Here is a 15,894-nt window from a genome sequence, read left to right on the forward strand (position 1 = left end):
TCCTAGATGAACTAGGTTAAATTTGGGCCTTTAAGAGGATAGTTGCTAACTTTGCTCTTCCAATTGTTTCCTCGCTCATTTTGGCATATAAGTATGCTTTAAAAAGCTTTACAGGTCCAGCTCGTGTCACTCAGTTTGCTGCTCCAAATATTATTTTGCTAATCGGCAATTCGTTTGGCAGTATCCTTTTCCTAAAATAGTTAAACAAATGGTATGGATGCTACCATCCGGGCTACCTGGCCTTATGTGCTGACTCTTTAGATGTACACATACACATCGCAACTAGATATTTTGGCGCCGAGTGGGTGCTTATAAGCATTTGAGAAGCACCAAGCAATGGCGACTGCTACAGCAAAGGTAAGACAATATTACACAAGTTTTCAACACAAGATAAACCACTTTGCATACATCCAATACTACACAGATATGCTACACAGGTGGCTAGCACAGTACTTACAACTGCACTTACAACCACAAAATACCACACAGTAACATAACAAAATACAATGGACATAAATTTTAATATCCAACGCAGCGCAGTTATGCCGTGTAATTTGGCTACTATTATTAAGAGAAACACTATCTGTACCCAATAAAAGTCACTGCAGCACAAACTTCCACTAATAATTTACCTTTCTCAAAGGGAACATGCAAATAGAGTTTCCCTGGCACCTTCAAACATAGAACACCAGTTAGTAGCCAAAACACTAGCAACTCTCCATCACTCTTTAGATAAAACTGGCTTAAACACAGCGCACCATTACAGGCACCACACCTCATCATAGCTAGTTGCACGTTTTGGCTATGCTCTCTTTAAAAGAAAGTGGATAGGCCAGGTCACCACGACCAAGGCTACATTCAACGATAAAAAGCAGAAGTGTGCTGCACATACCTATAAAATTAGTACCCTACACGGCTCTTTAGTAGGAAACAGTTCGTGTTACTTTACCCATTATCATACACCATTACTAAGCACCTTAAAGACTCCATTACCTGCAAAGAATGAAAACGATACAAGCAATGGCCATTCCAGAAATATGCAAAAACGGTGACCAGATTGCAAAGGTAAGCCAGTTCAACACTAATGGTAAAGAGAACCATACAGTGATCAAAATATACAACTGACATAACACCAGGATTTGTTCCCTTGAGGTATTCACACTTCAAGTGTTTTGATCTACTGGCTGTGTGCGCAATCTCCACTTAATTTAGGCAATGGTTCACCCCGGATTATAATGGTTTTTATAACTTGATAGGCATATAGTGATTAAACTGAACGTCTTCGTAATCATTAGCAGATTTGAAGCTACTACCACCTCTCCTAACGTCACAACGTTTAATGCCTCTCACTGACAGCTCAGCAAGACTTTCCGGTCCGAAGCACTGTGGGAGAGGTGGTCCACTGTCACGTGAGTCACCAGCTAACTAAAGACGAGGGTTATATTTCTCACCTCTCAATGACAGAACTAAGCAGCGGAGCCAGCTCCTTCAAATCAAACGCGGCGTACGAGGCAGAAAGCAGCGGACGCACCGCAACCTCCCAGGCCGGCTCAGAAGCTCCCTCCGACGCCATCTCTTGCACTTCTCAGCCAGCTCTGCTGGGCCGGAAATTACGTACTTGATATAGCGTCGGACGTAAAGACGCAGTGCGTGTCACTCTCTTGGCGGGACTTAGTAGAGGTAAGTGCTGTAAATTGACTTTAACCTTTAGTGTTGGGGTTAACAGAGCAAATGAGATCATGCAAGCCTAATGCGGAACTTTACACAGTTCCCAGAACTGCAGCGCCGCCATCTAGTGGATAGAAAATGCGTGGCGTTAAGATAGGCGTTCGCAGGCTGCGACGCTGAGTCACAAGCATGGCCTGAAACGGCAAACTGTGGACCATACTGGTGGCCATCGATAGGTCAGGTAAAGCGCATTTGAATGTTTTTAAAGTACGAAAGGCATGAGTTGCCCGTTTCCAAAATGTATGTTGTTCTAAACTAAAGGGCGTTTTGGTACGTGTGCTCGGTGTAACTGAGGAGCTACGCGTCTGTTTCCCAGCAGTTTGAGTAATCTTTAGGGCCTCTGAAAGAAACAACGTGTTTTTGTTTTGTTTTTTTAAAGTGGCCAGCTCCCGTCGGTGCAAATTCGGGGAGCTGTATGTTTCTGCTTTATTTGAGTTCTCCGAATGAATGAAACAGGAACAATATTCTACTTCACAGTCTAACTTCCGTGTTTATTTCTTTCATGCTACTGTAACTCTACCACTTCAAGATGGCCGCCGCCTTACAACAGTAGGCAAAGAAGCAAAAACAAAGGACTAAAAGAATCAACTCCTGAGTCATGTTTGCTCAGAGGCGTAAAAAAGGTGACACGAGGTATTTGAAATGAACTCCTAGTCCTACAGAACAATTGACAGTCGTGATGGGAGCAAAAAGCAGTCCTCGAAGTTGCTTTACTAGCTCGGTACTTTTGCTAGCCAACCCGACATTCTCCATCGAGACTTAGGGAAGAGGGAGAAATGGCGCAAGATCTTATCACCTCGCGCGCAATGACAAATATATTGGCTGCAAATTCAGCACTGTTAAAGCTACTTTAAAGTTAAATTCCGCATTACTATTGTTGGAGGGTGTTCCCAGGTATAATGGGACTATTATCCTACTTCTAAAATACTTGCCAATAGTCTCTGACTAAAAAGAGGTATTATTATTCTGGATTTGTGAAAGTGTTATTTAGCGTAAGGCTAAGGTTATTGGGAAGTACGTCATACGACGTGTAACTTAAATATATTATTAGATAATGACATACAATGATATTCACTGTACAATTTAATGAAAATTAACATCGAGTGGCACAAGTCAGATTGTAGGGTGAGCATATCTTTATTAAGGCCACCGCCAGTCATGCTCCATATTTTCCCGTGGCCGGGGCAATGTATCGTTCAATTCCTAGCGTGAGCATTATCGGACTTATAGACCTGTTGATTACGAAATCAAGACTACAAGTAGGGCTGTCACTTCAACAAGAGAAAATTGTGGGTCTTTTTTTTTTTTTTATTAGAGTCTTGAAAGTTCTGGACTTAATACTCAAATAGTACGTATTATCTGTAACACGACGTCCTGCCTTTTGTTTACTTTATTACCCAGGGGTGGTTAACAAAACCGTAGAGCACTTTTAAAAGTGCTTTCTTTTCATTTTCATATCTATGACATATGTGCAAATAAGTACTAAAAAAAACCCATTAGGTGAATTTGATTATTTTTGTTCCTTCCGAGACGATAAAATACCTACCAGAACTGAGAGGAGGCGCCCGTTTTTGGTGACCAGACTTGTCAGATTTCCCAGAACAGTCACAGTTTTCAGAAGACTGTCTAGGCGTCCAAACGATTTTGTTAATTTGGAGGCTTGACAACGGTCAAGCCATCCTGCAAAACAAAATTGAATTCAATGCTCTCATTTCCTTGGGCAATTCTTAAGTCTGAAACGACTTAATTGAGTGTGTTGGTGGGGGGGTGGGCAAGGGAGTACAGGGTGGAGGTCTCGCCACAGCTAATGTTGTTATGTAAATGTGGTCTTGTAAAGAATATTTCAAAACAACAAGTGTTAGAACGGGTTTCAGTGTTTGAAAGTCACTGCCACACACTGTGTGCAGGTATAGCTTGATCATTGCCAGTCTTTAGTCTTACCTCTAATGTCTGGCCTGTCTTAGCTTTTTCGTCTCGAAATTTGGTTACCCTACTCCTGTCAGAGGAATGAGGCACACAGTCAGGTACTCCGTCCACAAGGTACTGCCACAAGGAGATCCTCCTATTTTGCAAGGCATTGAGAAGAGTGAAACTAGAAGCAAAAAACAACAACTCTGGCACAGGTTTTAGGTCCTATTAGGCACTGAAAGAAGTGCTCAGAAAACTCCCAGGGGGTGGGGGAGTCAGGAAGGCAACCATTCTCTAGGCTAATGTGTCAGACCTAACAGATCAACTGCACAGGTGTGCATCAAACGTCCCTCGCTCCCTACTGCTGAAACACCAAAGCTAACATGTTGTAGAGAGCTACAAAGACCTCAATGCACATAAGCTTAGCTGTGGATCATCAGTACAACATCAGCAGGCCCTACCCTCTGTAGAAGCCAATTGGCTCAGAGAGGCAGGCTGGCAGGTGACAGACAGATCCGATAGGCTAAATGTGGATGTCACTGTCAGCTCAGTTGATCCTCAGACTGAGCCAGCCTGCCCGCTTATATCTGCAAGTACACTACACTGGATTGTCTTGGAAGATTATCGGTTGAAACTTGATTGGTGGACTTTAAAAAGCCATAGGCGTGGCATATAAAAAACTGAGTTGCAACCGGTTAACATCATTTTAAACATGGTAAAATGATTGTGTATCTGAGGAAACCAAAAACTGGTGGAGGGAAAGCATGAGTGAGTCTGAACTGTGGATAGATTCTCTGTGTAGCATTACACTCTGTTTTTTCTGTTACTTTTTTAGGTCATCACAGAAGAGGATCAAACATGCGAATACGTCTTGGTACAACTTAAAAGACCAATTCCTACCCAAATTGCCAGACCACATCACAGTTGAAGAGGAGCAAGAGCAGGATTGATACTTTACAGCCTTACTGAGGTCATAGGCAGGCACACAGCCCAATGTTGGATTTAAGATTTGCCAGCCAGGGATAGTCGGAGCACCAAAAGTAATGGCTAAACGTTTTCCGGCAGATGATCCAAACTGAATCAAAGGAAGAAACTAAAAGAGGACACTATCTGTTGGTAGACACATTTAGCACATTTAATATATTGCATGTATCAAAAAATATTTTTTCTTTTTCTTTACTTGTCTAATCTGTATTTTTTTACTTCACCGTAGCCACATACATATTGGCACATGGCGGTGGTTCTTTCTGTGTGTCATCCTGTTCTAAAATGTCTAATCCGTTTTTTTTTTTTTTTTTTTTGCACTTTGTGCATCCACACACAGGCACATCCCATACTGACTGTTGGCATTGACTACTAGCATGGAGACAGCTGAACATTTTGTGTTAAAATAATAAACTTTGCTTACTTATTTTACTATTTTTCGTTTTTTAGTTTTAATATCTCAATGTACCAGCAAGACATTAGTCCAGCTGTGTAAAGCAAACAGTAAAAGGAGGTACTTGCCTGCTGAGGAAACTCTACAATATCATCTGATTTCACATACTTAAACCATAGCCTGTGGCTTGCCCAGTACATTTATTGTTCTGGAAGAGGTACTGCATTGTTTCTGATTATCAAACATTCATCTCAAATAGATTAAATCATGGGGGGATTAAATGAGTGCTCTCATCAAATAGAGATGCTGCGACTTTCTGTCTGCCTTCAGATTATGTGTTTATTCCTTTGTAGAGCAAGCCATGTTCGATCCAGTCTTCCTTTGCAACAGATTATTATGATTTCCTCTTCAGAGCCATCAGACGTAGAATGCTACAGTCTCAGTGCCATAAATGTAAACATTACTTTGATTTTCTTCGTGATCGGATCATGCTTAAGAGATAAAGTTGAGGGCGACATTATCCCCCTTTTAATATGAAACAAATGTCAGTCTTCCCTGAACTTTCAAGTTGACACACACTCCTACTTCATGTGGAAGACGTCCTGGGGAAAACACTGCATGTCAAGCATGTGTCATCAACTGGTGACAACATTGCCATTACAAACTAGTTTTGCAATGTAGAAGCTGATGGTGATTAACATCATTTACTTTCTGTTGAGACTGCGTTTTCGCTGTACAGCATGGGATTGAGTTTAAACCTGACGAGTTTAAAAGTGATTTTTATGTTAGGACAATTCCCGGCAGTCACCAAAATGTTTCATTTTTGTCGTGTGCTAGTGAATAATACTAATACTGCACAGCTCACTCTGGTCCAACCCAGGTTGTGTAGCCCCAGTCCGTACATTTCTTGCAGATTGTTGAGAAAAAAACATTTTCTTTTTTATTCTTGCGCTCTTCAGGCACCCCTTGAATCTGTGCTCTAGGCTTTGCGGCTGAGCCAAGAAAGATTAAGCACCCCTTTTCTGCCTATTAATTGTAGCACCTTGAATTGGTCTAAAACCTGCAAATTCATGGGGGAAGGGGCGCCCGATTGAGTAGGTTATCAAGTAGAAATGCAGTTGGTATCTCTTTTTATATCTCTCTCCATTTCGCAACTGTTGACAAAAAGATAACATTTTGACATTTCTCAGTAACTGCAACATTTGCCAATTTAAATAACGGCCTCAAATTTAGAATGTGTTATTTTACAAAATATAGGTATACCATATTTTTTTAACTACTACCACAGTTGTCAGCCTTCTTATTATGTTTATTTTAATAAGGGGTGTCTTTGGTCTCCTAATCTTGTCTGCCGCCTGACCTGCACCAGCCTTGTCTCAGTCATTGGTCAAGGAATGCTAAACACATTCAGAGGCATGCAGTGCAATTTATATTTGATGAGGGAATGACAAATATCTTTAGATTTCGATTGGACTTATAATTACAGCAATACCACATCCCTGCTCATGCCACAAAAAATAATGATTTACCACAGCAGAGATCTGCATGTGAGTGTCCAAGCATTCCCTCATGATCTGCAAACTCACACAAATTCTAGATCTTAAAACGGACAGACTTGTATTTTAAATAGCTTCTGGAGCATGCTTTTCTTTGGAGAACCTACACGTTATTTACAAGCAGAACTTGTTCTTGAAGAGCCATGATGAGCCCGTACTATTGACACAAGGGAAACGGAAAAAAATAGAAATGTATTTTTTATTTTTACAAAGTGCCAAAACTGAGACCGCGATATACCAACTTTCACACTCAAACAAAAGTCAACGATAACACTCAAATCTAAATTCACCTCTCCTATTTACACCCCAATCCATAATTGGAATAACAATCAGCAAGCTACATTGATAATTCTTATTTTATATAGCATTGAGCACTGAGTGACATGCAGTTTGTAGACACTGATACAAATCACCTGTGCCAGATTTAATGGTATTCAATGTACTGACAGGAGGAAGGATGGAAGTTGGAGGTGGACTTGCTGGGATTCGAACTTGTGCCATGCCGATTGTCACATGTTTCTCAAGATGCAGAATACGTTACGAAGGAATGGAAAAGGTAAAAACTGCACAATGCAAACAAAATGCGTGTGACAAAACACAGAGGTTCCAAGTGCTATGCGAACGTCAATCAAGAGACTCAGCTGCCTAAAATATACATGTTTACTTAGAAAAGACTTAACAAATATTACTCGCAACATAAATGTTTTTTTTACATGATTGACGATACGTAGTACCCTTTCAAGTAATTCACTGAAAAAACCTGAACGTATAACATTCTGCAACCAACAAAAACAGCAAGGATGAGTAAAAGCAGAGCACTGTTTTGTGTTCAGATGGAGCTGTCTATAACACCAGAATCCTATCTGGGAGGGAAATTCATCTGCACAGAACTTTGATTCCATATGTACGCCCCAGAAACCCAAGAATATGCGAATCGCACTGTTAGAGCACTTCTTGTTAAGAACCCTAAAGCACAGACAGGCGCAAACAAATCTAAAGAGAAGCAGAGCACTACTCATCTCAGTGATTCATCACCTGTGACTTGCTTTTGGGCAGAGCCTAAAAGGAGAGCTATGTGCTTTAAATTGAGAGGCACAAAAACAAATAACTTAATAAAAATGCTGCTTGAAAACTGTTTCTGCGTTTGTTTGCTGGCAAACCACCCAGATGATGGTCACACAAGAACAATAAATGTGTTTCTGTGAAATTTATCATGGAGCTGTCACTAAACCTTAAAACAACATCAACATTTGTCTGAAGAAATAACATGCCGGGCTCGTTCTCATCCAGCTACTGTGTGTTTCTGTTTCAAATATTTCAGCATAATTTCCCTAAAATTGTTTATTTATAAATACATTGTCTTACATAGCGCAAACTCCACCTGAACAAGTGTTTATAGGGCTCTACAATGGAAAATAGAACCAGCAGTCTGGAGTAATCAGAATCTAGTATAATGGTATTAACATTCTCTTACAGCCTCTAAGACCCGAAACTCCCCCCCCGCCCAAACAACAAAAGCCATTATTCGCATCAGAATGTTTAGGTAACACTTGGCCGCGTCTGAACAAGAAGGAAGTGCAAAGCGAATGGCTAATTAATCTAAAAATTACAGAGCTAAACATCCACTTACAAATTAAACTTCATGGAAAAACAATAGATATAATTCATGACATAAAACCCTTTAATAACGAAATTTATGTAACAGAAAAAGCCTCTCCCCACCCATATCAACATTAGCCAAAACATGCCTCTAATTATCTAAGTGTGAACAATGTGACCAGCGCTTCAATACAGCCGATGGGGTTCGCACTTTTGGTGCTGTTCTCGCTGTAAGCGCCATGGCTGCCATGCAGCTCGAAGGGAAGAGAGAAAAGAAATAGTTCACCCACGCTGAAGTATATCGGTAATCATGCAATAATCCATGTAACAGGTGCAGTCTGCAAGTCGGTAACAAAACTGACCCAAGTTGGGACAAATGTAAAGCATTTATCAATGCCATCAAGGGATTTTTGAAAGGCAAGCCCACAAACGAATCTCAGTGATGGGTGTGGTTAGAAGCCCACCATGCTTACAAGAGATCAAAGCGATTGTGTGCGTGCACGACCTAAAAATGTGCATTGTGTGTGATGCACCCCAAATGCTGCAAACTATTGGAATGCTGGACTGCCCTATGAATGCAGAGAAATTTACAAGGCTTCAATATGCTGACATAACCACATAGGTCTACCAGTGCTCTAGTATAGCTTCATGCATGTTCCGATAGTCTAGCATGTAAATATTTGCAGGTATTTGGCAATGTCTACCCTTGCTGGCCTTCAACAAACACAGCTATAGGAAACTGATTCTACCTGAAAACGAGCACTGGACTCACAAAGAGTTAGCATTCCCCTGGCAATCAGGAGCAATGTGCATTCCATTTGTCACTAATAGAACATTGTGCACTACGTCTAGGACCGTCACAAGGATTTTCATTTGAAAGGAAACTGATGTCCTTAGGAAGCAGTACCTTATTACACAAGTGGCATAATTTACATCTATTCGCACATGAGCTATTTGTTCCATGACAAACTTAGTGATGAATAAGTAAAGATCAAAGTTTGAATCTGAACATTGTTTAGATCTGACTCAGTCATTAACAGGTTTAGTGCAATCATATATAGGCTTTAAACTTTAAAAAGCAATACAGTTGTATTTATATTTACACTGCTTCAATCTTGTACATTATTTCTAGTATTAGATAGGCTCAATGTTCGCATTTAAATGCATGAGATGAAACCTTTGCCATTGAGGGATACTGTTTTAACTTTCTTGCTTGCTTTAGCCCAGTCTCCATCTTTAATTAGAGAGTCCGTACCTACCATGCACTTTTTTGAGCCTGGTTACTGCTTGAGGCACTTGAAAAGAGATGCTCAAATATTGGACTGCCAGCATTTCCCAGGGTTCGATGTGCACATTGTCTTCTTTGCAAAAAACCAGATAGAGCCACTGTCTCCTCGCAGATGCACACATTGTATATGCCATGAAATGTGTCCTCCACACTCTGTGGTTGTCATTCTTTCTTTCTTTTTTTTTATCAAACTTTTTAATTGATTTTCTGCATTATAACAGAAATAGTCATGGTGTACATGTCATACGGCATATATCAACAAGAGGGCTAATTGCAGAAACAGTTTCATAACTATAAGCAGGCCAGAGAGTAGTACATGTATCAAACTTGCATTTAGATAGGAGGTTCATCCTATACATTACCAAAAAGTATAACCATGGAGAGACAGTATTAAGTATAAACATTATGAACAGTGAATAAAGAAATATTAGGGTATTAACAAGAAAGTTACATGTTTGGACTTAAAGCAGTCAGATGGTGAACAGAGGATATAGCCGGGCAGTGCGAGAGGGGCATCTCGACTGAGCCACTCTGAGCACTAAGGCCGGCACTTTGGGATGCTGTCATATTTGAAAGAGGTGGAGGGCTCCCGTTCGAGTGGGACAGGAGAAAAGGGGGAGCACTCTCAATAAATACTGTACCAAGGGTCCCCATATAAAGTAGAAACTTTTCCCAGTGTCCATAATTATGTCAGTCATTCCCTCCATTGTAAGTGCATGCCCTTAGGACAGTGATGGAGCCTCGCGTTTTAAGTGGCTGCTACGGTCTTCTTGGCTGCTCCTCTGCACAACCAGAGAATCGAGCAGTCTCCTTGTGTTTGATGTCTAAGAGAGGGGTCCCTTAGAGCTTGCAAGATATTTGCTGGGGCTGAAGGCACAGGATACCACAGAACAACCTTTATCTGGACCAAAATTTCTTCCCAGAAAGGTCGGATATTTGGACAGTCCTACCATATATGATAGAAATTTCCCAATAATCCACCCCCTCTCCAGTATGTCTGCGGTATTTGAGAATATTTTCCAGAGCTTTTCAGAGTACAAGTACCAGTCATAGATGACTTTGTATGCACTTCACGTAAGCCCAGAGAGTGGATAAATTTACGGATATTATGCCAGAGATTACGCCATTGTCGTTCCTCAATTGTGATTCCCCGAGTTAATTCCCAGAATATGACTTGTCTTGGAGATGGAGTCAGTGTAGCGGATCTCAAGGGGGAATATAGGTGGGAGATGCATCCCCTGGTAGTCCCTGCCCTGCGCACAAACTGCTCAACGGGGGGGTGTCCCTAGTAGGGGCCTTTCACGTCTCCCTTTGTAGAACCCAGTGTTTCAGTTGGGCATAGTGATAAGCCCCTGCAACATATAGGTTAAAATCACGGCATCAATTCTCAAATGATAAGATGTCCCACACATGAAACAAGTCTTAAATGGTAAGACGCCCCCCTTCCCGACATCTGTCGAAAGTGCCAGGCTCCAGTGCAGGTAGAAAAGATGGATTGAAGTGTATGGGCATGTAGGGGAAGGGGAAGGTCGTTGGCTCATTTGTCTTAGTGACTGTGTCCCAGATCTTCAGTGTAGTGGCTGTTAGAGTGCTTAAGTAGGCACTGCGTGGGCGATCGGCCTTAGGTTTCCAAGGGACATCCCAGATTGTCCTATCAATGACAGCTCAGCCCATGTGGAGCCAATGTTTGTCTGACACCCTACCTAACCATTCAGATATAGCTCGAAGTTGGGCCACTCTGTAGTAAGTCAAGACTTCTGGGAGACACAGACAACCTGCTTTTCTAGGAAGTGTTAGGAGGCTGTAGCTCAATCGGGCATTTAGTTTCTGCTAAACAAAGTTCATAATCATAGAGCGGATAGTAGTAAAGAATTCCTTGTCAACTTCAATTGGGATCCCCTGAAACGGCGATAAAGCCGGATTCCTCCGGGTGAATCAATTCTGGCATTATGTCTTCAAATCTATGAGCTAAGATTTTTGCGAATAATTTAGCATCTGGGGTGAGAAGGGCTATAGGCGGGTAGGAGGCACAAAAGTCTAGGTTTTTCCTGAGTTTCAGAATAACCAATATTATGGACTCTTCCATCGGAGTGACCACTTAGGAGTCCGCTATATGGTTGAAGAGGTTGGTCAAGTGTGGGGCCAGTTCGGAGCTAAAAGTATTATAAAAATGGGCATTGAGTCCTTCTGGCCCAGGACCTTTATGAAGTTTAAGAGTATCTCTTTTATCGTTATAGGAGTACATAAGGCTTCATTGAGGGACTGAAAAATTTGCGGCAAAGAGATGTCAGCTAGATAAACTGTTTACACCTCTGTTCCCAGACTCGAAAGAGAGCAGAGTGTTTCATAAAACTCTCTGAATTCTTGGGCCTTCCCTTCCTCTGTGTGCTGAGGTGTTCCAGCCTCATTCAGTATCTGCAGGATGTATGCCTTCTCTTGTTTGCTATGTAGTTGCCTCGCTAATGGAGAGCCCATCTTATTGCCTCTCTCATAAGTGGTTTGTTTAAGCCACAAGAGAGAGAATTCCGCTCTGCCGCATAAATAGCTTTCATTTTCTCCTGGAGGGCTATGACTGTTCTCTGTAGCTTTAGGGTGGGTGTGGTCTAAATGGGCTTTTTTTCAGCAGTCAAGAGCTCAGCCTCGGGTATTTCCCTCTCCCCCAACCCTCCGCTTACTCAGTGTAGACATCAGAGATATACATTTCCTCCGAGCTATGGCTTTAAAGGCATCCTAGACAAGGGAAGGGACAGTGCTTGGGTCTTGTTTACCTGGAATTATTCGCTAATCAATTTGCAGAGCTCCATATGAAGGAGGGGACCTCTCAAAAGTATATTGGGGAAGTACCATCCATGGAAGGATGTTCTCGGAGTGCTCCAATCTAGAACTGTTTCCAGTGGGGCATGATCCCAGATTGAAATAGGATGGATGGTGGCAGCCAAGATAGAGTGCTCTAGGTGCTGGCTTATGAACGTGTGGTCTAATCTTGGGTGGGTTCTGTCGGAGTGGGAAAAGGTGTAATCTAGTGTGGTAGGATTCGCTGCTCTCCAGGCATTTACCAGTCCTACCTGGTGTAGATTCATTTTAATGGCTTTAGTGAAGAGACCTGCACAGGACCTTTTGTGGGTGTGTACTGTGCAGATTGGGATCCCATATTAAGTTGAAGTCTCCCAGTAATATGTAATATCTCCTTCTACAAAGCTTCCCAATGAGGTAATGGAGAAGCGGGGCAACTCTGATTGACTGGAGTTTGCTACAATCTATGTTCCTATGTGGCAGGTACAGTCCTCAATGAGCCCTTTGAGCATCAGTAGCCTCCCGTCTTTATCTGATTTACTACTTGTAAGTTGGAAGTAGACCTTGAAATGGAAAAGGATACCAATTCCGTTATGTTTCATATTAGCGGAGGAGGTGTAAATAAGGGGATAAGATTTATGTCATAGTCTGTGCGCTTCTGTCCTTCTAATATGATTTTCCTGGAGTGCAAAAATGTCAAGGCATCTATCAAGTATATACTTCATTAGTTAGGAACGCTTATTGGGGGAGTTTAGCCCCTTAACATTTCATGTTAGAACACCATCTAGATAATATTTTGGACATCCAGCCATATTCCCCTCGGAGTGCAAGAAAGGATCACACACTCCCCTTGCATCCAGCCTTCCTCCCCCCAGACTCCTCCGCTCATAAGTGAATCATGTCCAGACCTGCACAGTCATAACTATTAAACATACTAAGGGGTATAATCCAGGCAGTATGTGCCTCCTCAACTCACTGTATCCATTTCAATCTGGGTAATAGGGGTATGGTGGTCAAGAACCCCCCCCAACCATCACCACAGTTCGTAAGTGAATGTTATACCAAGGGAAGTGCCATGTGTTGTAAATGCTAACTGCTGTAGTTTGTATAATCTGAAAGAAATTAGAGAGATTATAAAGCAAGGCATTACAGCATTAGAGAACCCCTCGGTCCAGTACCTCCTCCTCAGCTCCAAAGGCCCAAAATAAGAAGAGGGTGCCCAGGGAGACAGTCACCTCCCAAGGCTGCCCAATGAAAGTTCAAGTTTGGTTGCTTAGTAGTCAGCAATGTAAGTGTCAAGGATCATTTGTTGCCCCCATGTTTCTCTCTCTCCGATGTAAGTGCCAATCATCAGTGGTGGATCCCCGGATCGCTCAGCTGCTGTTGCCTCACTATGGGTTCCTGAGTTCGCTGGGGTTGCCATTGAGACCCAGGAGAGAGGCTGCCTGTTCCAAATACGTGAAATGGTGGTGCTAATTGCGAAGTTCAAAAGCAATTCCGAAGGGATAGGTCCATCAGTATTTTACATAGTCTCAACAAGGCACATCCGTAATGGGCTTAAATTGTAGGTGCTGCACCAAAGTCGCTGGGGAGACATCCAGGAACAATGAGTAGGTCTCTCCTTGAAAGGAAACAGTGTCTTTCTGCTGTACTGCACACAGAATCAGTCCTTTTGTTTTGAAGGAACTTAATTTGGCCAAGACTTCCCTAGGCCTTCTCCCCCCAGACATGGTTAGCGGACCCACTCTGTGCACTCTTCTTGTACCTCCAGATGATCAGGCCCCAAGATTTTGAGAACATGTCCACTATGAAGACTTCCAGGTCTGTCCCTTCGATTCTTTCTTCCAAGCCTCTCACTTATACAGTATATTGTCTCTCTGGGAACGATTTTCCAGATTCTCACACATAAGATACGTGTAGTTGGAGTGGAGGTTTGCTATGTCTTGGCTCGGGTTGCGTGCATTGCTCCATGTCTTTCATTTTCGATTACAGGTCTAGTGTGCGAGTTCCTGTGGAGTCAACATCGGACGGTAGGGTGACCAGTCTTGAGTTGACCTCTGCCTAAAATGAATCAAAGGAGGCGGTGATGTCAACTTTAAGTTCCTCATGCAGCTCCATCTTAAAGTCACAGAGGGACACAAGAAGCTCTTCTTTCGTAAGTGCCATATTATTGTCTGGTGAGGTGATGGAAGCATGTTGAGTCTCCTCCGAAGGGAAGAAGTAGCCGGACACTTGATTGTTCTGTACTTTTGTGGGTGGCATAGAGAGTGTTTTGCAATGTACAAGTCTATGTCCTGGCGGTTGCAAAGGTATCCAGAGACCCAGAACGTAGGATGTACTCCCGTTTGGTGGACTAGGCCAAGCACTGCTGCAGTTTTTCCTTTTTTTTGTGTGTAATCGGCGATTACCCTGACATCAGGTCTTACTTTCATGAACGGTGATATACCAGGCCATCTTTGTTAATTTTTGCAATGCTAGAGAATCGGGGATTTGTGTGAGCAAGTTCGCGCTCAGATTGGGAAAGGTGCCATATTAGGGTCAGGCAAGCGCAAGGGTCAGGCCGCTGCAGAGAGCACCCCTACCATTTCTTCATTCCACAGGCCTCTAGAGCGGTGTCCAAAGAGGTGGATGACAAGTAAGGCCGTGTCCCTGAGGTTGAAGGTAAGTGTATAGTGCCCCACTCGCACTACTCCGGGGAGTGCAGGAGTGGTCTCAGCAACCGTCAGAGCAGCCTACTCTGTTAGCGAGTTCACTGGGCCAGCTGGGGAGGGAAGTATGTTGTTTAGTCCTTACCGCGTGTGAGTACTGTCAGAGCTGTATTCAGTTCTTATTAGCCCCAATCTGGTTCCTCACAGGGTCCTGTCATGGGAGGTTAAAGGCCCGCTAGGCGTCGCAGCGGTTCCATTTTCACTCGGCCTCGTCTGCCATGCTTCCTCCAGTGCAGTCGGCGCAGCGCGTCTCAGCTGGCAGTCCTCCCATCAGACAGCCATGTAGTTGAAGCGGCAGGACATCCAGAACGGCATTCCCGTCCCAAAAATGGAGAAGGGTTGCGGCAATGGCGTTTGATTGCGGTAATCCGGGGGGTGCTTGGCGGAACTTCCGTGGATCACGTCCAGCCGTAATGTTGGCTGGCCACACCCCGGTCATCATTCTTTAATATGATTGAGCAGCACTAAAAGCCTACAGAAAGTTTAGGCCTTATTCACAAAGGTAAGTTAGCATGTGTGGATCTACACTTACGTCTCAGTGTAAATATTCTCATGGATTGAGTTTTCCATTTCATTTTGTTGATTTATACTTGCATGATGATGTATAATTCTTCACCCCGTGAAATGAGGAGGAGGAGACAGCTTTAACTGAAATTACAAGTGTAACATTTCTATTAGTGTATTTCTGCCACCAAGACGGAGATCTTCCTTTAGAAATAAGAGAATTTTAAGAAAATGAATGTAATTAAAAATAAATTATTTATTACGAATAATTAAAACGTGCTTCCCTAACTCCTGTACACCTAGAAGTACAACAGTAACAAGGGACAACACATCTACACTACAATGTTTCATATTAATACAATTTACATTATTTGTAACTGTTTTTTTTATTTTTTAAATTAAATAAAATTGATTCAAATGTCAATTTTCCGG

The 15,894-nt window shown here is 42.4% G+C and overlaps 1 protein-coding gene and 1 long non-coding RNA gene across 18 annotated transcripts in view; one reads left to right on the forward strand and one right to left on the reverse strand.

Moving 5' to 3' along the window:
• UBR4 (ubiquitin protein ligase E3 component n-recognin 4) overlaps positions 1-1,664 on the reverse strand; it is a 1,862,787-nt gene extending 1,861,123 nt beyond the window's left edge. For 15 of the 17 annotated variants that reach the window (XM_069240143.1, XM_069240141.1, XM_069240132.1 and 12 more), the window contains exon 1: positions 1,452-1,663. In XM_069240143.1, coding sequence (XP_069096244.1) covers positions 1,452-1,573 — 122 coding nt within the window. In that variant the 5' untranslated portion in view covers positions 1,574-1,663. Of the gene's footprint in view, positions 1-1,451 lie in introns of all 17 variants that reach the window. The other 2 variants (XM_069240131.1, XM_069240140.1) reach the window with 2 other exon arrangements.
• Positions 1,614-4,607, forward strand: LOC138300573 (uncharacterized). Its single transcript, XR_011204958.1, has 3 exons — positions 1,614-1,680; positions 2,258-2,361; positions 4,472-4,607. It is a non-coding gene; the product is annotated as an uncharacterized lncRNA (long non-coding RNA).
• The last annotated feature ends 11,287 nt before the right edge of the window (positions 4,608-15,894 follow it).

This window comes from Pleurodeles waltl, chromosome 6 (assembly GCF_031143425.1).
Source record: "Pleurodeles waltl isolate 20211129_DDA chromosome 6, aPleWal1.hap1.20221129, whole genome shotgun sequence".
Classification (NCBI taxonomy): Eukaryota; Metazoa; Chordata; class Amphibia; order Caudata; family Salamandridae; genus Pleurodeles; species Pleurodeles waltl.